We start from the raw sequence: 21966 nt of genomic DNA, 5'->3' as shown, positions 1-21966 counted from the left end.
AAACTAAAGATATTACAATGGATTGTTATTGTCTTGCAATTTACAAAACCAAATTAAAGGAGTGGATTGGAGTTACATGATGATAAGTCAATGCATGGTAGATCAAAAATGTTACTGGCTATTATTGTATTTTTCCTCGGTTATTGCAGACAGTGGAGTGCAAAAGCTGAGGGTCTGTGTTGACATGGTTATTTGCCATACCCACTATCAAGGGATGTGATATGAATGAACGAATTAATAAGTGCATTGTGCTACCCCACAGATCAATGTAGTCAGCGCTGCTACATCAGCAAGTGGGAAGCGTGATTAGAGGCCTTCTGCTCTCAATAAACAGTACTCATACAGTAGAAATATATAGCCTCTATGTAAATGATATGTATTACTACCTCATCATTTTTATTTCACTTGCCAATTTGATATTGCTACTACAGCTCCACAGAACCAGGGTAATATTTCTGGAAAACTTTCTGGTTTGGACTGACAGAATTCCCTCATCTTTCTTGTGCCCACCTCAACAGTGACAACATGCCAGAGGTTGTCTGGGTTACTGAGTTGTTGGCAGAGAAAGTGTTATTTCTCTGCCAACAAGTGAATATTTCTGCTCTGACTGTGCCTCTTAGCTGTACTTTAGAGCGTGGGAAAAAGAGAGAGGGAGTTGAGAGGAATACATTTTGGGGGAATGAAAATGCTTGAAGAGATTGAAAACAAGCAAGCAACAATCGATGAGGGAAATGTGTTGGGTTATCTATTTCAGACAAAGAAGCTAGACAGATTTCTCCATTGGTTGTCATCATTGGCATCAAGCCATTCTTGTCTGTGTAGACCTTGACTTTTTCTAATCAAATAGCTATTTTTGGTTGTTTATGAGACCCCAACAGAGAAAATGTAAATCCTTCTGGAACTAAAGACTTGCCTGGCCCCTTGTTTGGTGGGCTGCATAGTCAGCACAGAGGTCCACACATCCCTAACCCCAGTTGACAATGTGCCAATAAGGACAGTCACTGCCAAAATCCCTGGGATTTGAGAGGATGGGAGAGATATGCCCTTACTGTTGATGTATTTCTCTAGCTAAATATTTCCCTGAGTGAATTTTGAACAATTTAGACCAGCTAAGATGTGTACAATCTGATATCCCTATACAGGTTGTGTGATCGACCATCTCTCAGGATGTCACACCAGTTCCCAGCCCTCTCCAGTGGTCAGAAGAGGGAGCTCCAGGAGATTGCCCTTCGTATTGTCGCTCCAGGGAAGGGCATCCTGGCTGCTGATGAGTCTGTTGGTTAGTAGGTTGCTCTACATCTTCTCTCTGTACTGGAAAACAGTTGTAATTAAAATGATTACGTAACAATCTACATATATGTATGGTATTAACAATAACAGTGGGACCTACTTTCAGGAAATCAGACAAATTTTAATTTCCAGTGGTGCTTGCCATAACCCTCTACAAAGCAGTGGTACAGGATGGTATCGAATAGATTATTCCGTTTTTATAAATGTAGGTTTACCAGACTGTGAACATGTTTGTTTTTAATGTTCCTGGAAACAGGCAGCATGGCGAAGCGCCTTAACCAGATAGGGGTTGAGAACACTGAGGAGAACCGCCGGCAGTACCGCCAGATCCTCTTCAGGGCTGACGACCGCATCAACAGCTGCATCGGAGGAGTCATCTTCTTCCATGAGACGCTGTACCAGCACGCTGACGATGGCACGCCCTTCGTCAAGATGATCAAGGACAGGGGCATCACTGTGGGAATCAAGGTACTGTATGAGCAAAGGGGTCGAAGGGGCCAATGGTGATATCTGAAGTATGTTTTATGTCTCTAGATTGGGCAAGAATACCTAGACCCTACTTATACTGTATATAACATTATTGAGGGAAGGAATGAGAATGTAGTGCATAAGGCTACTTGATATGCTCCAATAGACAGTACCTGGAAGGGAGCAAGTTTCAACATTATGGAGGCCAAAAGGTAGGACATATAAAAACAAATCAAATCAAAATGTATTTGTTACATGCGCCAATTACAGTGAAATGCTTACTTACAAGCCCTTAACCAACAATGCAGTTTTAAGAAAAATAAGTGTTAAGTAAAAAATTTAAAATTAAAAGAAATAACAAATAATTAAAGAGCAGCAGTAAAATAATAGTAGCGAGGCTATATACAGGGGGTACCGGTACAGAGTCAATGTGCGGGGGCACAGGTTAGTCAAGGTAATTGAGGTAATATGTACAGTGAGGGAAAAAAGTATTTGATCCCCTGCTGATTTTCACTGACAAAGAAATGATCAGTCTATAATTTTAATGGTGGGTTTATTTGAACAGTGAGAGACAGAATAACAACAACAAAATCCAGAAAAACGCATGTCAAAAATGTTATAAATTGATTTGCATTTTAATGAGGGAAATAAGTATTTGACCCCTCTGCAAAACATGACTTAGTACTTGGTGGCAAAACCCTTGTTGGCAATCACAGAGGTCAGACATTTTTTGTAGTTGGCCACCAGGTTTGCACACATCTCAGGAGGGATTTTATCCAACTCCTCTTTGCAGATCTTCTCCAAGTCATTAAGGTTTCGAGGCTGACGTTTGGCAACTCAAAACTTCAGCTCCCTCCACAGATTTTCTATGGGATTAAGGTCTGGAGACTGGCTAGGCCACTCCAGGACCTTAATGTGCTTCTTCTTGAGCCACTCCTTTGTTGCCTTGGCCGTGTGTTTTGGGTCATTGTCATGCTGGAATACCCATCCACAACCATTTTCAATGCCCTGGCTGAGGGAAGGAGGTTCTCACCCAAGATTTGACAGTACATGGCCCCGTCCATCGTCCCTTTGATGCGGTGAAGTTGTCCTGTCCCCTTAGCAGAAAAACACCCCCAAAGCATAATGTTTCCACCTCCATGTTTGACTTTGGGGATGGTGTTCTTGAGGTCATAGGCAGCATTCCTCCTCCTCCAAATACGGCGAGTTGAGTTGATGCCAAAGAGCTCCATTTTGGTCTCATCTGACCACAACACTTTCACCCAGTTCTCCTCTGAATCATTCAGATGTTCATTGGCAAACTTCAGACGGGCATGTATATGTGCTTTCTTGAGCAGGGGGACCTTGCGGGCGCTGCAGGATTTCAGTCCTTCACGGCGTAGTGTGTTACCAATTGTTTTCTTGGTGACTATGGTCCCAGCTGCCTTGAAATCATTGACAAGATCCTGCCGTGTAGTTCTGGGCTGATTCCTCACCGTTCTCATGATCATTGCAACTCCACGAGGTGAGATCTTGCATGGAGCCCCAGGCCGAGGGAGATTGACAGTTATTTTGTGTTTCTTCCATTTGTGAATAATCGCACCAACTGTTGTCACCTTCTCACCAAGCTGCTTGGCGATGGTCTTGTAGCCCATTCCAGCCTTGTGTAGGTCTACATCTTGTCCCTGACATCCTTGGAGAGCTCTTTGGTCTTGGCCATGGTGGAGAGTTTGGAATCTGATTGATTGATTGCTTCTGTGGACAGGTGTCTTTTATACAGGTAACAAACTGAGATTAGGAGCACTCCCTTTAAGAGTGTACTCCTAATCTCAGCTCGTTACCTGTATAAAAGACACCTGGGAGCCAGAAATCTTTCTAATTGAGAGGGGGTCAAATACTTATTTCCCTAATTAAAATGCAAATCAATTTAAACATTTTTGACATGCGTTTTTCTGGATTTTTTTGTTGTTATTCTGTCTCTCACTGTTCAAATAAACCTACCATTAAAATGATAGACTGATCATTTCTTTGTCAGTGGGCAAACGTACAAAATCAGCAGGGGATCAAATACTTTTTTCCCTCACATGTAGGTAGAGTTAAAGTGACTATGCATAGATAATAAACAGAGAGTGGCAGCAGCGTAAAATAGGGGGGGGGGGGACGACGACGACAATGCAAATAGTCCGGGTAGCCATTTTATTAGCTGTTCAGGAGTCTTATGGCTTGGGGGTAGAAGCTGTTAAGAAGCTGTTAAGAAGCCTTTTGGACCTAGACTTGGCGCTCCGGTAACGCTTGCTGTGCGGTAACAGAGAACAGTCTATGACTAGGGTAGCTGGAGTCTTTGCAAATTTTTAGGGCCTTCCTCTGACTCCGCCTGGTATTGAGGTCCTGGATGGCAGGAAGCTTGGCACCAGTGATGTAATGGGCCGTATGAACTACCTTCTGTAGTGCCTTGCGGTCAGAGGCCGATGCAGTTGCCATACCAGGCAGTGATGCAACCAGTCAGGATGCTCTCGATGATGCAGCTGTAGAACTTTTTGAGGATCTGAGGACCCATGCCAAACTTTTTATTCTCCTGTGGGGGAATAGGCTTTGTCGTGCCCTCTTCACGACTGTCTTGGTGTTTTGGACCAGGATAGTTTGTTGGTGATGTGGACACCAAGGAACTTGAAGCTCTCAACCTGCTCCACTACAGCCCCGTTGATGAGAATGGGGGCGTGCTCGGTCTTCCTTTTCCTGTAGTCCACAATCATCTCCTTTGTCTTGAGCACGTTGAGAGAGAGGTTGTTATCCTGGCACCACATGGACAGGTCTCTGACCTCCTCCCTATAGGCTGTCTCATCGTTGTCGGTGATCAGGCCTAACACTGTTGTGTCGTCGGCAAACTTAATGATGGTGTTGGAGTCGTGCCAGCAATGCAGTCATGGGTGAACAGGGAGTACAGGAGGGGACTGAGCACGCACCCCTGATGGGCCCCCGTGTTGAGGATCAGCGTGGCAGATGTGTTGTTACCTACCCTTACCACCTGGGGACAGCCCGTCAGCTAGTCCAGGATCCAGTTGCAGAGGGAGGTGTTTAGTCCCAGGGTCCTTAGCTTAGTGATGGGCTTTGAGGGCACTATGGTGTTGAACGCTGAGCGGTAATCAATGAATAGCATTCTCACGTAGGTGTTCCTTTTGTACAGGTGGGAAAGGGCAGTGTGGAGTGCAATAGAGATTGCGTCTTCTGTGGATCTGTTGGGGCGGTACGCAAATTGGAGTGGGTCTAGGGTTTCTGGGATAATGGTGTTGATGTGAGCCATGACCAGACTTTCAAAGCACTTCATGCCTACAGACGTGAGTGCTACAGGTCTGTAGTCATTTAGGCAGGTTACCTTAGTGTTCTTGGGCACAGGGACTATGTTGGTCTGCTTATACATGTTGGTATTACAGACTCAGTCAGGGACAGGTTGAAAATGTCAGTGAAGACACTTGCAAGTTGGTCAGCGCATGCTCGGAGTACACGTCCTGGTAATCTGTCTGGCCCTGCGGCCTTGTGAATGTTGACCTGAACAGCTGATGCTCTCATGCATGTTTCAGTGTTGCTTGCCTCGAAGCGAGCTTAGAAGTAATTTAGTTCGTCTGGTAGGCTCGTGTCACTAGGCAGCTCGCGGCTGTGCTTCCCTTTGTAGTCTGTAATAGTTTGCGAGCCCTGCCAGATCCAACGAGCGTCGGAGCCGGTGTAGTACGATTCAATCTTAGTCCTGTATTGATGCTGTGATACACTCTGATCAGGAGTTCTACCCCTGATGGATGGCAGTGCTATGGGTAGAATGGCTGCTATTAATATCAACACCATCTGGATGAAAATGAGCTGGCTTTAAGACATGGAGAAGATCAGTGTGAAGAGGAGGGAGGACCGTTGTCATTTCTATTTTTGATCTGCTCTACCTCTTTTTCTTCAGGTTGACAAGGGTGTTGTCCCCTTGGCAGGAACCAATGGAGAATCTACCACTCAGGGTAGGGCTGAGACCCCTCGGGTTCTACTCAATCTGATCATCATAGCTATCTGAATTTGACAGTTACAAAATGTAGTGTGCCACTCACTGGTGAATCCCAATCCTTTACAGCCTTGTTAATTTATTTCTCATCCTATAGGACTGGATGGGCTCTCAGAACGCTGTGCTCAGTATAAGAAGGACGGGGCAAACTTTGCTAAGTGGCGCTGTGTGTTCAAAATCAGTGAGACCACCCCCTCTAAACTGTCCATTGAAGAGAATACAAATGTCCTGGCTCGATATTCAAGCATTTGCCAGCAGGTAAGGACTCCACAAATGCAGTTTAAAGGCACAATGTCAGGTATGATGAAATACCATAATTGCAGGAGGTAACATCAGCATCACCTTCTAATCATGCTGATTATGTCATTTTTCTGTCACCCAGCATGGGATTGTGCCTATTGTGGAACCAGAGGTTTTGCCTGATGGAGATCATGATCTGAGGCGTTGTCAGTACGTCACCGAGAAGGTGGGACCTAAACCAACTCTTAACCTGTTAGTATGTAATATGTATTTCTAACATGGCCAGTTTATCATGTTACATGTGTTCCCCATGTTGTGCAGGTGCTAGCTGCATTGTACAAGGCCATGTCTGACCATCATGTGTACCTGGAGGGCACTCTGCTCAAGCCCAATATGGCCACTCCTGGCCACAGCTGCCCCACAAAATACAGCGCAGAGGAGGTCGCCATGGCAACGGTCACTGCCTTGCGCCGCACTGTTCCTCCTGCTGTCACCGGTAAGGTCATAGGCCTTTGACCGGTTATATTTCCTCTCAAGTGCCTCTCAGGGTATATGCAGTACTAGTGTCAGATTGTCACTATACCATTGATTTGGCATTATGATCATATGTTTGTAAAGCACTTATGGTGCTGATAGAAATCCATTTACTGTTCACTCACAGCGATTTCTATTTGTTTTCTGTGTGTGCAGGAGTGACGTTCCTCTCTGGGGGTCAGAGTGAAGAGGAGGCCTCTGTCCACCTGAATGCCATTAACAACTGCTCCCTGGTGAAGCCCTGGGCCCTCACCTTCTCGTACGGCCGAGCCCTGCAGGTCTCCGCACTCAAAACCTGGCGTGGACATAAAGAGAATGAGAGTGCTGCCACTGAGCAGTTTATCAAGCGAGCAGAGGCATGTACATCACTTTGTTTTCAGCCTCTTGATCAACCTGGCTTTCATCTTTTAGTGTTGTTGAGGAACATATTTCTTCTGAATATTTTTTTCATAAAACTGGACATTTCACCATTTTCCGAGTGGAACGGTCATCTGAGGAAGTGATCTATGTTTTCAGTTGACATGAAGTGAGTATGCCCCTAACAGTGTTTGTGTGTTTGCCCCTCATATCCCATCCCCTTTCTCTCACTATCAGGTGAATGGCCTGGCCTGTCAGGGGAAGTACACTGGTGGCGGGTACAGTGAATCCGACCAGATCTATGTGGCCAATCATGCATACTGAAGAGCCAGTGATGCCTCACATTCCAGCTTTGGCCAACCAATAGCATCGTCCACTGCCACTGCCATACCAATGGCCAATCGCAGTCATATGCTGTCTTCAATCTGTATTCTAGGAGTTATAATATAGTTACTTGAGTGTACACACTGCTAATAAAAAAAATGTGCACATTGGTGGACACACTAGATGTAAGGGTCTAATGAAATTAGCATGAAATTAGGCATTGACAGATGGCCTTTGATTAGACACTTTAAACTAAATTATTGTAACCTTTGAGATGACAATATGTTCTTGTGGTAGTAGCAAAATGAAACCTAATTGATGTTCAGTTGTTTCATTATTTATTTTGATGAGATCCAGAAGACAGCTGGGCTTACAGTAAAAAATGTTATTTTTGTGATTTAGCTAAGTATTGTTCTCTATGCAACTGATGTATCAAATACTGTAGTGCAAAAGTAAATCATAATAACAATAAATTGTGTTGAGTTGAAACAATCTGGGAATTGTGGTTTTATTTCTCATAAGTCAATCTCGGTTAAACCAGAATTAAAATATCCCATAATTTGGTCAGATGCTCATACTCCGTAGTCTGTCCAGGAGAGATTAGGCCTACTCACAAATCTTTGCACTATTTTTATATTATTTTCTACTCTAGAGTCAAACTCTGAGAATGTTTTACAGTTCTTGATTTTAACAGAATTCTTAGCTGGAAAATATTCCTAGTTAATTTATCGTCACCCATAAACTAGTAGGCTATTTGTAGCTTGTCATCTGATTTGCTTTCCCATACAACCATGGTCCAAGGCTCCATCTACTGGCCCAAAGAGTAGTTGACAATGATATATTAGGGTGTTTTCACATAGTCCTCTTTAAAATAACCAATCTCAGTCCTCTTTAAAGTGAACAAAAAAAAGAGCTAAAGAACTCAGTTCTCTTTGTATTCACACTGCCCTTGCCTTTGAATGAGGCCTCAACTCTTTTGCCAGTTCACTTCACTTATTTTGTGGACCGAGTCCTCTTTGCATTCACATTGCTATGTTTAGAAAGTAACCAAGTTATTTTTCCAACATGCACTATGGGTTTTTACAAGGTGCAGGACAAGCCATTCAATCAGAATGTGTTATCGGACAGCTAGATATACCTACTTACATTTTGGAAGCTAATAGATTGCATTTCATTAAAATATGAGACATAATAATTGTAATCAGAAGACACTATTAACATGTACATTTGATTACTAACAGAATAAATAGCAACAGAATAACTGCAGAATAAGTAATGCTGTAATTGAAAATTGTACACACAAGGTAGGCTACTGCCCTTTAAGAGCTAGTATAGATTTTGTATACTATGTTGTGATTCTCACCAAAACCGGACCACAGAATTCAAGAGAACCGAACTCAGACCACCTCTCGAGATGGTCTCAGTTCGGTTCGCTTCGGGGGCACTTGAGGGGTCTGAGTTCCTTTGGAGTGTTCACGCTGCACAAAAAATTAAGCGCGCCGCACTGTGTTCACAAAAATTGTCTGAAAGGGTCGGGACCAAGTGTGAAACACCCTTAGGCTCCAAGAAGCAGTGGTGTAAAGTACTTAAGTAAAAATACTTTAAAGTACTACTTAAGTCATTTTTTGGGGTATCTGTACTTTACTATTTATAGTTCTGGCAACTTTTACTTCACTACATTCCTAAAGAAAAGAAAATACTTTTTACCCCATACATTTTCCCTGACGCCCAAAAGTACTTGTTACATTTTGACAGGAAAATGGACCGATTCACACACTTATCAAGAGAACATACATTTTCATTTTAGTCATTTAGCAGACGCTCTTATCCAGAGCGACTTACAGGAGCAATTAGGGTTAAGTGCCTTGCTCAAGGGCACATCGACAGATTTTTCACCTAGTCGGCTCAGGGATTAGAAACATCGACCTTTCGGTTACTGGTGTGACAGGTTAAAGGACATATTCATAGCCTGTTATACACTAAAAAGTATTAGTAAGTTCATGGTATGTAAGGATCTTAAAATATCTAAGGTTAAAAAGATCATGCATCCAGTACTAGTTCATAGAGATTGATAAAATTCATAAATGTGTTAAAATCCGTCAAGTGTAAAAGGGTAAATTATTGTAAGAGGAATGTGTAAACGTTATATTGACTACTTTATTTTGTGGTGCCTAATTTAAGGGTAAAAGTGTTAATCTGTGATCTACTAAATGCTCTTAATCTATGAGCCTGAGATCGATTGCTCTGGTCTCCACCCAACTTCCTGGGGAAATCGCGGTCTTTTTCTCATTACACTAAAGTTTTCAGTGAGGAAACAACTGCGTCACTTTCGTGATTATTTCTCCCCTTTTTCGAAAATCAGTTGTTCCATCAGTTAAAGAAACTCAGTGGCATGGCGGGGTCCAGAACAACACCCTACCACCCGATGGGGAACGGTCAAGTGGAACGAATGAACAGAACATTGTTGCAAATGCTAAAGACACTAACTGAGACACAAAAGTCAAACTGGAAGGAGTCTCTAAACAAACTGGTTTATGCCTATAACTGCACCCGTTGCGAAGTGACTGGCTATTCACCATTTTATCTTCTGTTTGGGAGATCACCCAGGCTTCCAGTTGATATGTTCTTTGGATTGTGCACAGAGGCAGGTTCCAGTAACCAGCGAGACTACGTGGAGAACTGGAAACGAGGAATGGAAGAAGCATACGCCATTGCAAATGAAAATGCTCAGAAAGCTGCTGAAAGAAGTAAGAAGTACTATGACACTAAAGTTAGGAGTTCAGTGCTACAGCCTGGCGAGCGAGTTCTGATTAAAAACCTGACACGAAGAGGAGGACCAGGCAAACTCCGTAACTATTGGGAAGACCAAATTCACACAGTAGTGAGACAAATGGGTTCAGACCTGCCGATTTATGAGTTGAGACCGGAAAAGGGTAGGGGACGCTCCCGGGTCCTGCACAGAAACTTGCTCATGTCCTGTGACCACTTACCTTTTGAGAGACAACCAGAAATGACTAAAGATGACAAAAGTAAGAAAAAGAGACATCAGCCTGGATCACAGCCTCTAGATTCTGATGAAGACAGCGGGGATGAATATGACCTTCATCATGAGCCGCTACAGGTCCCCACATCTCCTACAGTACCTGAGAGATATGCTGAACCAGCGAGAGAGTCGGAAAACAGGCCCCCACCAGTGAAACAGACAGTTGCGGTGCCAGTTCCTGATACGCTACCAGCACAGCCTCTTGTTGAAAATCAGCTGGAGGAGAAAACAACAGTTAAAGAACTGCCTGCTGAGGAGATGAACTTGCCTGCTGAAAATGTGCCTGATGATCGTCCACTAAGTGCCTTTCCTTCATTAACTGCTGCTGCTGAACCTGAGGAACCAGCCTACCAGCTGCCACAAAGAGAGAGACACCCTCCAAGACGTACCACCTATGATCAGCTTGGTATCCCTTCCTGCTACAGTATCCAGCCACAGCCACAGTTGTTCCCTGTCTACCCTGCACCAGGACTGGTTCCATGGCTGCCATCACTACAGCGATATTACCTTCAGCCACCCTACATGTATGGACTTCAGCAAACTTGAGGCCACAGACAGAGTTGACATGTTTGACCATGGACTACTGACTGATTTCACAGACTTTCACGAGACAATTAGCAGACTATGCATATAGATCATTAAAACTGATGGACTGTTGACAATAGTATGAGAAAAGACTGCTTATGGACTGTTTATACAGCTGGTCAAAAGATATGGACTGTGAATATAACTTCTTGGTTCTATTTGAACTGTGAACTTTGACCTCTGCTCAAGGACTAGCTTACAGAAGAGGATTTTCTACGTCCAGTGCTTATAGACTGTTTAAGAAGACAATGTTGGTAATGTTGGGACAACCTTTATTTTGTCGGGGAGAGTGTGACAGGTTAAAGGACATATTCATAGCCTGTTATACACTAAAAAGTATTAGTAAGTTCATGGTATGTAAGGATCTTAAAATATCTAAGGTTAAAAAGATAATGCATCCAGTACTAGTTCATAGAGATTGACAAAATTCATAAATGTGTTAAAATCCGTCAAGTGTAAAAGGGTAAATTATTGTAAGAGGAATGTGTAAACGTTATATTGACTACTTTATTTTGTGGTGCCTAATTTAAGGGTAAAAGTGTTAATCTGTGATCTACTAAATGCTCTTAATCTATGAGCCTGAGATCGATTGCTCTGGTCTCCACCCAACTTCCTGGGGAAATCGCGGTCTTTTTCTCATTACACTAAAGTTTTCAGTGAGGAAACAACTGCATCACTTTCGTGATTATTTCTCCCCTTTTTCAGGGGAGAAACCTGGTCATTCCTACTGCCTCTGATCTGGCGGACTCACTCAACACAAACGCTTCGTTTGTAAATTATGTCTGAATGTTGGAGTGTGCCCCTGGCTATCCATCAATAAAAATAAAAAATAAAATTGTGCCGTCTTGTTTGCTTAATATAAGGAACTTGAAATGATTTATACTTATATATATATATATAAAATAAAATAAAATGTATACATTTTAAAATGTAAAAATTTAAAGACTTAAGTACATTTGAGCAATTCCATTTACTTTTGATACTTTTAGACTTTTAATCAAGTAGTACATTACTGGGTGACTTTCACTTTTACTTGAGTCATTTTCTATTAAGGTATCTTTACTTTTACTCAAGTATGACAATTGTGGACTTTTTCCACCACTGCCAAGAAGGTCATCATTCATAATCATAATTCACACACTTGTGAATTCAATGTTATTGGTGTAGGCCAGCCTATAATAACAGGTTGCTGGACACTACTCATAAGGCCAACTGAAAATTATAGCGATTTAAAATTGCAAGATGAAAATGGCCAAACAATTCTAAACTAAGAATCTGCTCACCTGAAAACCGTCTTACCTGAAATTATTCGCGTAATTATACCAATATCACACACCTGTGTTAATTTATTTAACATTTATTCTATCAGGGAGGAATACTGAGACACAGGTCTCTTTTATGGATGAGCCCTGTACTAATGTGGACTATTTTGTTTGGCGGACGTAGACATTTGTAGAGTTCTCTACTGAGCACATTTCCGGTATTCATGAATGCTCTCGCGAAGAAGCGCGGTTCTGCACGGGGAGAAGTGGAGCTAGCTAGTAGACAACTTTAAGCGCGATTCATTCCTTATTTTGTGTTGTTTTAAGCAGTGTGTATGTACTATACTCATATGGTTTGCGATCTACTTGAATACCGTCTTGCAAAATCGCTTTTTATTTCAACCTAAAATAAACTAGCTAACGTTAGCTACTATGTCGGGAGGCGTCGTGCGAGGCCCTGCAGGAAATAACGATTGTCGAATTTACGTCGGAAATCTACCCCCTGATATTCGGACCAAAGATGTCGAGGACGTGTTTTACAAATACGGAGCTATTCGAGATATCGATTTGAAAAATCGGAGAGGAGGACCTCCCTTTGCCTTTATCGAATTTGAAGATCCCAGGTAACTAAAGGCTAGCTTGTTAGCAACTCGTGCACTGCTCTAACGCTTTGAACACACCGACTGTGTTTTGGCACACCAGAAGTACATTCATTTCCAATGGTACGCTGCGTTTGCCTTGTAGCATTGCGTTCTGTGTGGTGCATACGTTGGATTTATCGAACGTATGCGTCAAACTGTAAGCGTAAACGGGTTGACAGATATGGTAACAGAAGGTGAATGTTGAAGTTGTTGCACATATCTAGATGCTGCATACTATTTTGCGCAATGACACAGTCGGTGTGTTTAAAGCGTTAGTTTGCACATGTAACTAACGTAGCTAGTAGCTATTTTCGTTTTAAGACTAACGTTAATTGGCTTGCTCGCTAGTTGTTTCCCTTTCTGCAATTACACATTGTGAAGGTGTCTTTGTTTGTGGCTAGCCGACTTAACGCCACGATTTATCATCGTTGAGTTTAGCCAGCTAACTAACAGATTTTGCTAATGAGGTACGCCACAGGGTGCTGTGTGGACAATTGTTTAGGTAACCTTTTAATGATTCATTTTTCAGGGATGCCGACGATGCCGTGTACGGACGAGACGGCTATGACTACGACGGTTATCGGCTGCGAGTTGAATTCCCTCGGAGCGGCAGGGGTGGGGGGAGAGGCGGTTTTGGTGGTGGAGGGGGGGTTGGTGGCGCCCCTAGAGGCAGATACGGGCCGCCATCCAGACGCTCCGAGTACAGGGTCATTGTCTCAGGTGAGTCGTGTAATTAGGGTGTTAGGGGTAAAAATTAAACTGGTTCTGGTATTATACTTTGTATTCCATGTTTATATAGAAGTTTCTCAGGAACACTTTATTTCATGAGGATAGGACTTACCATTGCTGAGATCTCATTTTCAACTGATCGAAAAGGGTCAATGTTAATCCCTAGTCAATAATGGCACCAAATCAGTCTTAATTTCAACACATTCTGTCCAATGTTTCAAGATAGGGTGGTCATATTGTAATGACATTTTCAGGGCAGATGTAGAACAGAGTTGATTCAAATAAAAGTCAAATGTATTCAATTAAACTGCAATATTATGCAAATGAGGCAGTACGGAATACATAATTACAGTAATTTAAGACTAATAGTTTTACGGTAGTGTGGTCATATTAACAAATCTTTGTGCTTTATGAAAACCTGAGTTTAACAATTTAATATTAGAATAAACTTTTTATACAACTTTATGCAAATTAGGTATTTCATATGCTAATTTCAATGTGGGAATAAAATAAAAACAGCATAGCATGTTAAGCCCATTAATTTAAAGGAACCATCTTATGTAACTGTACCAAATGTAACACATCATACTAATTTGAGTGTCCCGGATTTACGTGTACTATGTTACGTCTAGTCTGAGGCTATTCTGGAACAACAGAAGGGGAAGGGAAAAACTTTTACCTTAAATTTCAGCCCAAGGACATCTGATGACCGTAAAACACCCTCAGGACTTTCCCATACTTGTTGGCAATACAATGTCACATCGATCTTACTCTGGTAGAGTGAGGAATACTCATTGCAAAGAGCAAATATGAACACACAATATCATAACTTACAGTATTGTGATTTTTAGACATGGTTAACAACTTCCACATTCATGTTTTCAAATTATTTATTATATATTTTGATGACCACATCATTGACATTTAGTGACAATTGATTTGATCACTGCTGTTTTTTGTAGAATTCTCGCATAGTGTCCATTGTTTGTCGCATCACCTAACACCCTTGTGTAATGTGGGTTGGGTTTATATACACCTCATTGGTTGCACTGCACGCCACCACGTTGACCTACTGTACAAACGGTAACTTCCCAGTCTTTAATATTTCAACAGCACTGTGCTGGTGATCTTCTTTTTCACTAACAAATGGACTCCATGTGTTACCGTCTGATTTACTTAATGTAGCAGGCGTAAAATAATCTCCTGAAACTAGGTCCCCTACATACCGGCCTGCATTCAGTAAGTTTTTACGTTCTGGAACGTTACATTGAATGGAAACGGTGCTGTACTGAACGACCAGTTGGAAAAACTGGGAGGGTTTGGGGAACGTTGTCAACATGGCTACTGCCCTTTTAAATACTTACCATACCCAGCAAACGTAACTTAGTCTGTTCAAGAATGTAGCAAACGTTGAAGCGAACTGAACGCACCTCGGGTCTTGTTGAGAAGGAAAATAAACTGTCAGAGGTTCTCTTCTGCACTGTTCAACCAATCCAGTAAAATGTGGAGTTAAGATGGCGTGTAGCCTTGTTAACGTCCAAAAGAGGTGCTCTTTCCATTTTAATAATAATATGCCATTTAGCAGACGCTTTTATCCAAAGCGACTTAGTCATGTGTGCATACATTTTTACGTATGCATTTCCCCTGAAAACCAGAACATCCATTTTTGGGGGAATCTGCAGAGGCTACTGACTGATTGGCTAGTTCCTTTTTCAACAGACTGAAGCGCTGGTCTTTTTTGGTCCACTAAACATTGATGGTTATTTCATATCCATTTCTTCCACATTAGTTCATTGTTTCTGGTGGGGTAGAACCAGCCTGGTCTTTGCAGATTCTGAATGATTTACATTTGAGTCATTTAGCAGATGCTCTTATCCACAGCGACTTAGTTAGTGAGTGCATACATTTTTTTTCGTACTGGTTCCCCGTGGGAAACGAACCCACAACCCTGGCGTTGCAAACGCCATGCTCTACCAACTGAGCTATACTGTAATGCCACAGATCTATTGAGCAAGTTTGTACCATTGAGCAAAGTGTTGAAAGTAATCACTTTTGAGTAAAACATATCTAATTTATATGCTCTTATCTACTCTCCAAAGGGCTTCCCCAGAGTGGCAGCTGGCAGGACCTGAAGGATCACATGCGTGAGGCTGGGGATGTATGTTATGCTGATGTTTTCAGAGATGGAACTGGGGTTGTGGAGTTTGTGCGCAAAGAAGACATGACCTACGCCGTTCGAAAGCTGGATAACACCAAATTCCGATCACACGAGGTATGCTTTCAGGTTTGATTGGTTGTTCATGGATTTGATTGTAAGGATACAATATTTTTGTTAAAGGTATGTAAAGTGACTACTAACTCTATTGAATCTTTCCCCTCAACCTCTCCCCATTTTCAATCCAGTGACTACTTTTGCAGCCTTTCAAGAACTGAAGGCTTGTTTTGATGCAATGGAAGGAACCGTTTGAGGTGGAAATGCTTTTCGTTTCAACGTCCAGTTCTTTTTGTGTGTGTCTACCAGGGAGAGACCGCTTACGTTCGCGTGAAAGTAGATGGTCCCCGCAGCCCGAGCTATGGAAGATCACGTTCCAGGAGCCGCAGTCGAAGCAGGAGCCGCAGCGCAGCCAGTCGCAGCCGCAGCAACTCTCGCGGTGGTGGTACCCGTGGTGGCAGAGGATCTCCTCGCTACTCTCCTCGCCATAGCCGCTCTCGCTCCCGTTCCTAAACTCTGTGTTGCCCTTTTGGTGGATCCCCTGTAAACAGTTCCCCTCTCCACTTGTTTTTACCCCCTTTTGAGTTTTTCCAGAAGTCAACTATAGATTTGAATTTTTGCATTCCATCTCCTGATGTCCTAGTGGAAGGTATTGGTATGTAGGTGTATCCCCCTCCTGTCACCTTTCCTCCCTCCCCTGACCCTCCCTACTTTTGACCTTTTGTTTTGATCCCCTTCCTCAATTCATTTTAATTTACCTATTGTCTGTCAATTTTTTTGCAACACTTTTGCAAAATTTTGCTCTGAACTTCAAAAAGGTTGATCTTTTAACGAGTTCAATGTTTTTGTGAGTGTTGGAAAATTGATATACTTTTTCATGGGGTGGCGGGAGTCTCATTGCTAAACTGTATTTTACCCTTGTGTCTTCCTTTAGACATCTGAAGATGAGGATTAAAGAGTGATTTGGATTAAAAGTTGTGGAGCACATTTCATTTGTTTGATCAGGATAGGACATCTTAGGAGGAGTCAGGTCAAGGCAATGGTATGCTTTAGTATTGATTATTTGCATCTATTGATAAAATGGTTGCTACAAGATGCATGATTGTCTCTTGAATGTAGCACAATTTTCTATATCCTATATATACCTGCCCTATCTATTTGGCAACCTTTTTAGCACTGATAAACAGTGCATGTATTTGGTTTTGTGTCAGGACAAAGGTCTTGAGGTGTACCTTTCGACTTTAATGTTACATAAGAACCCTTTTCTTTTATAGCTGCTGTTTTAATTTTCGACATGGGCTCTGGGCTTGTTTCAGCTCAAACATTGAGAAATATTAGACATTTTCTAAACTCTGAATTTGATGGTTTTGGTGATCACTGAAATTTTCAAATTGATCTTTATTGGTGACATGTCATGAGTGCACAATAAGAAGTGGGCTGGGCCCAAATCTGACATGATTCTAATGGTTTCCCTCTGATTTTTTTTCCTGGTATTTCAAGGTTTTGATTGGAGGAGTGGCTCAGTGGATCCCAATCCTTGGAGCCGGATCAGAGGAGCATTTAGGGAAGGGATAGGCAAGGCTGGCTGCTTGGAGACGGATCAGAGGAGCGTTTAGGGAAGGGATAGGCAAGAATGGATGCTTGGAACGGGATCCATTTTCCAGGAATCAAATCAATTGAACTAATATTAAGGAATCCTAGATGCAACTTTTTGAATGGCCCAGTTTATTTCAATTTTTGAGCGGTAAATATGCGCAGAGTCAAAGGATATGGATAAGGATTATTTACGTGTTTGGAGTAAGAAAAGGAAACTGAGGACCAGGAAGTTGGATCAAAGGATGCAAGGAGTCGTAGGAGTCTGGTAAATAAGGGATTAAAATGTGGGATGGTTGGGGATTATATTTAGTATAGTTAGTCTGTCTTTATTACTTAAATTTACTTTACTCTTTTAGTTTAGCATTTTCAATAAAATCCTGAAAAGACATACCAGGTTTTTAGTTTGTTTGCTTTTGAATTAATGTAAAAGCTTAACTCCATGGCCCTATGATGTAATAAGAGAAGATAAGTGCTTATTTGTAGACCTAAATGATGAAAACCCCAGTAAACTATATACTCCAATGTATTACATTATACACCATGGGGCGGTTTCCTAGACACAGATTAATTTTAGTCCTGGACAAAAAAAAAAACATTTCAGTGGAGATTCTTAATTCACCATACGTTTTAGTCCAGGTCTGGGCTTAATCAGGATACCGGCCCCATGGGTTGTATGAAATAACTGAATATAAACTCAGCAATAAGTGATAACACAGCCTGTTTATGAGTTGAATGCAGTATTGAGGAAATGTAAAATATTCAGGAAAATTTCATTTCAATTGATCTATTTAGACGTGGTCCTCTGTAGCTCAATTGGTAGAGCATGGTGCTTGTAACGCCAGGGTAGTTGGTTCGATCCCCGGGACCACCCATACGTAAAAATGTATGCACATGACTGTAAATCGCTTTGGATAAAAGCGTCTGCTAAATGGCATATTATTATTATGTGCTTACACATCTCACACAGACAATATAAAGTCCAGTAAAAACAAGGATTGTATTTGTGTAAGACATTAACAAATGAATATCAGTGGATATAATTTAAAATATCACTCATACATTCACTGGTGGCGATATCAATAAAATTACACATTGAGCATAATAAATACTCCGTACAGCTGAGTTTGCAAGGAGGCGTTCTCTACTTACCTCACCATGTATTGTTAACGATGCATTGTGGGATGAAATAAGATGCTGGTAGAGAGGAGCTGCTAGAAAATGCTCACAACACAAGAAGAGGTGGCAGCTCAGCCAATGGCAGGGTAAATTGTGTAGGGCGGGGGAGGTATTTTACAAGGGCAGTTTCCCCACATATTTGCTTTGAGTAAATCTTATAAAATAATGTGTCGCAGCACGATCCAGCAAGTAAGCAAAGCTTGATATCCACCAAGGTGAATTACCTGATTTCGAAGGGAAAAGTCTCAGCATCTCCTACATAAGGTGAGCGACAATGTTTATTTAGTAGCCTACACGCTCACTTGACTTGCATGGATGGTGGTGATTCAGGTTGTCTAATTGAAGCGAAGTTTCTCGTACAAGGTAGCCTGCTTTATATTGGGAATTTAAAATCGGGTGAAAATGAATCTATGAACTAATGCGCAATCACTACCACCTGCAGGCTATTGGCACGAATCAGATCACCCTCGGACCTGAACAATCATCCATAATGTAAAGGAATTATGTAGAAATTAAACGAGTAGCTAATGTATGTTGTTTGCACTAGACTAGAATTGTGCATCATTCAGGGCACAGATTCCTAATTTTATAAATGTAATGTCGCCATGTGATTTTTTCTTCTTCTTCCCCCATGTAATTTAATTCTACCTGTATCGAGTTTTTCCGTAGCCTATTCGTATTGTACCTAACCTGCACAGGGTCGTAGTCACTCAACGTAATCTGGTGTCGAAATACAGACAAGTAGCCCAGTACATTCGGAGACATTGATATAACCGCGGTGATTGCAACATTGTATCAGATATCTGCACTTGATTGGCTTGTCCTTTGAGTTTCACCGTAAACAGCACAGGACGCTGTTAACGGTGAAGATCAAAGGGCAAGCCAATCATAGCTGCACGTGTTACCTGTTAATTCAGGCGTTATCACTTCACTATACTTTTTTGTTCTTCTTTGCAGGCATGACTGACAGGAAGGCAGTAATCAAGAATGCTGACATGTCGGAGGACATGCAGCAGGACGCAGTGGACTGTGCTACCCAGGCCATGGAGAAATACAATATAGAAAAAGACATTGCAGCCTACATAAAGAAGGTGAGATGTGCATACTGTAGTATCATACCCAGTCAGGCCTGCTGCCTTTGGCCTATGTATTCCAATTATAGTGATGTCTTTAAACTGTTTAAAATAGGACAACCAGGCTGCAAGATGTGCATGCCATGAGGTCATTTTCTTCCTCATTCAGTCATGGATTACTAAAGCCATTATATATTTTTAACCCTATAGGAATTTGACAAGAAGTATAACCCTACATGGCATTGCATTGTTGGAAGGAACTTCGGCAGCTACGTCACTCATGAGACGAAGCATTTCATCTACTTCTACTTGGGGCAGGTGGCCATCCTCCTCTTCAAGTCTGGCTGAGTTTTCTTAGTTCTGGAGTGCCTCTTCCCAACATGGACTGTAATGCACTGGTGGCTGATGTCACAACTTCCCACACACTTCAAATATTAAAATGAAAACAAACCATGATGATACACAACTGGCTGTGCGTAACTGCATGGACTAAGATGTACCATATTTAATGTGTATATGTTACAGTAAAAATATTACTTTTCACTAGTTGCCATAAAATGCAACTGGAAGAGATTTTTGTTAATGCTGTTCTACATTTTGTTATACTTCATTTGTAAATGCTTTAACAGTGGCCTTTTGATTGTATAATAAAGGAAAGCTAGAGAATGTAGTTGTGCATCTGCTTTACCCCAGAGAGCTGTTTTGTTTTCAGTGACTCCTGTGCTGTCATTTGAATGTGCTTAGTTACTCCAGACCTTGAAGTACTACAGCAGTTTGTAATGCCTGTATATTGCCAGAGGTACAAGTGAGACTAGCGCAGTGTATTTGGACATCTCTTCCCAGATTTGCAACTGCTGTTATCGATCCCATTTCCCACAATCATATTTCATGAGCTGGAACGTCTCATCTGGCACACTGGGGTGTTGGCATTTTTCTATTGCTATTTGTATTCCAAGCTAGTAGAGTTACTATGCTAACATGCAGGTGTTTTAGATGTGGGGACTTGTTTAGAGGCTTGGAGGTTCCATTTGCAGAGTGTTGACACATCCACACTTGAACCTATTCTGGCTGTGCAACAAAGGACTGAATGTTGGCATTCGGGTCCTTTTGTAGACTCATTTTAAGAAGAAAATATTATCTTCAGTGGTTTGTTTAATGTTTTACTGTATTTGCTATGTTATTGGTGGTTTCTGTTTATTGTTTGAAGCAAACTGCTGTATAATTTGCACAGATGTACCTCTTATTGTTCATGGGCACATGAGTACAATTGCACTTCACTAAAGGGACAGTTAGGGATTTTGGCAATGAGGCCCTTTATCTACTTTAGTAGATTAACTTGATACCATTTTTTCCAGTATGAAGTTTCGCAAAGCTAACACTAACTAGCATTGGCGCAGTTACTCGAGGTTGCTAGTAGATACCCATAGACTAACAGTCATTGCGCTAACGCATAATTATATCCGTGAGTTCATCAGACTCCTGGGCAGTAGATAAAGGGCCTCTTTGCCAAAATCCTGAGGTGTCCAGTAAACTTGGAAACTTTAATTTAGTCAATGTAATCAAGTCAATTATTAAACTTAAGTGTATCCTGTTCACTTTCAATAGTTTTGTGATAATTTAACCATGTCTTTGATGCAGTAGAACGTGTAGCCATTGCTTCAAAACCATGGATGAGTTACAGGGGGTGGAGCCCACCACACATTCTTTGGGCAATTGGCCATTAAGATTTCAGTAAGGTTGCTACACCCCCCAAACAGGAACAATGTAGAGACTGATCAGGACAGATGTTGGCTAGCAAATTAATTAACCACAGTGGCAGCATGTTATATACAGTATGTGCTTCTTGGGATCTTTTCAGTACTCCAGTGCAAACACTGTAAGCGTCAAACCCCCCCAACCTGAGTGCAGTTTATTTCAGCAACTGAGCAGTAATATTGATATGGGGAAAATATTGATAGGGCCTAATTATATTAATCTTACAGTCATGATTTTGCAACCAATTAGCAGTATGTTACCCTTCCTAGTTCAGAATACATTATTTCTGCATAGAGGTCAATTGGAGGCAAGACTACAGAGGAAGACAAAGTGAAGGACAAGTGACTGTGATAAATTATTTGTGGAGACAGACCGTGGCGAGTGGATGTGATCGGACCACAAATACTACCTTAGGCTTCACAGGGAAACGTACACTGACTGAATCAATGTTCTCGGTTTTTATATTAGAATTACAGACACGCATGTGGTTATTATAAAAACAATGTGCCTTTTGTTTCTCAGCATGGTAACCATTCTACACTCCAGCAGCACATACTGTTCACTGCGCCTCTGAATGTGTGGTCCATTACCTGACATACAGGTGAGGGAAGCATTCAGTAAAGATCTCTCCTTCCACTGCTAATCTATCCAAGGCTTGAATAC

At 41.7% G+C, this 21966-nt stretch overlaps 3 protein-coding genes across 5 annotated transcripts; all 3 read left to right on the top strand.

Moving 5' to 3' along the window:
• The first annotated feature begins 1148 nt into the window (after nt 1-1148).
• On the top strand, nt 1149-7717 carry LOC311101696 (fructose-bisphosphate aldolase C-like). The gene is made up of 8 exons (XM_084142848.1): nt 1149-1279; nt 1547-1758; nt 5681-5735; nt 5874-6034; nt 6159-6242; nt 6338-6512; nt 6707-6906; nt 7145-7717. The coding sequence occupies exons 1-8, from the start codon at nt 1168-1170 to the stop codon at nt 7229-7231; spliced, it is 1086 nt and encodes a 361-aa protein (XP_083998974.1). The 5' UTR covers nt 1149-1167; the 3' UTR covers nt 7232-7717.
• A 4609-nt stretch (nt 7718-12326) lies between these two features.
• On the top strand, nt 12327-17284 carry LOC311101920 (serine/arginine-rich splicing factor 1A-like; the record flags this gene model as incomplete). 2 transcript variants are annotated; one of them, XM_084143163.1, is made up of 4 exons in its annotated part: nt 12327-12744; nt 13292-13482; nt 15591-15763; nt 17204-17284. In XM_084143163.1, exons 1-4 carry the CDS (start codon nt 12554-12556, stop codon nt 17276-17278), a joined length of 630 nt encoding a protein of 209 aa, XP_083999289.1. In that variant the 5' UTR covers nt 12327-12553. The 2 variants fall into 2 exon arrangements, with proteins under 2 accessions (XP_083999289.1, XP_083999288.1); XM_084143162.1 differs by lacking the exon at nt 17204-17284 and adding an exon at nt 16013-16216.
• Nucleotides 17285-17477: 193 nt separating this feature from the next.
• LOC311101921 (dynein light chain 2, cytoplasmic) lies at nt 17478-21143 on the top strand. 2 transcript variants are annotated; one of them, XM_084143165.1, is made up of 3 exons: nt 17478-17564; nt 19433-19566; nt 19759-21143. In XM_084143165.1, exons 2-3 carry the CDS (start codon nt 19435-19437, stop codon nt 19894-19896), a joined length of 270 nt encoding a protein of 89 aa, XP_083999291.1. In that variant the 5' UTR covers nt 17478-17564; nt 19433-19434; the 3' UTR covers nt 19897-21143. The 2 variants fall into 2 exon arrangements, with proteins under 2 accessions (XP_083999291.1, XP_083999290.1); XM_084143164.1 differs by lacking the exon at nt 17478-17564 and adding an exon at nt 18652-18739.
• Nucleotides 21144-21966: the final 823 nt, after the last annotated feature.

Source organism: Coregonus lavaretus (assembly GCF_964263955.1).
Source record: "Coregonus lavaretus genome assembly, chromosome: 26".
NCBI lineage: Eukaryota > Metazoa > Chordata > Actinopteri > Salmoniformes > Salmonidae > Coregonus > Coregonus lavaretus.
The sequence above is the reverse complement of the archived record's forward strand: the minus strand, read 5'-3'. Positions and strand labels throughout refer to the sequence as shown.

Excerpts from the sequence above, each read along its gene's own strand:
- LOC311101696 (XM_084142848.1), top strand. The coding sequence starts at position 1,168 with ATGTCACACCAGTTCCCAGCCCTCTCCAGTGGTCAGAAGAGGGAGCTC. Across the intron at positions 1,280-1,546 it reads GGCTGCTGATGAGTCTGTTG|GCAGCATGGCGAAGCGCCTT; the intron begins GTTAGTAGGTTG and ends TCCTGGAAACAG. Across the intron at positions 5,736-5,873 it reads TGGAGAATCTACCACTCAGG|GACTGGATGGGCTCTCAGAA; the intron begins GTAGGGCTGAGA and ends CTCATCCTATAG.
- LOC311101921 (XM_084143165.1), top strand. The coding sequence starts at position 19,435 with ATGACTGACAGGAAGGCAGTAATCAAGAATGCTGACATGTCGGAGGAC. Across the intron at positions 19,567-19,758 it reads TTGCAGCCTACATAAAGAAG|GAATTTGACAAGAAGTATAA; the intron begins GTGAGATGTGCA and ends TTAACCCTATAG.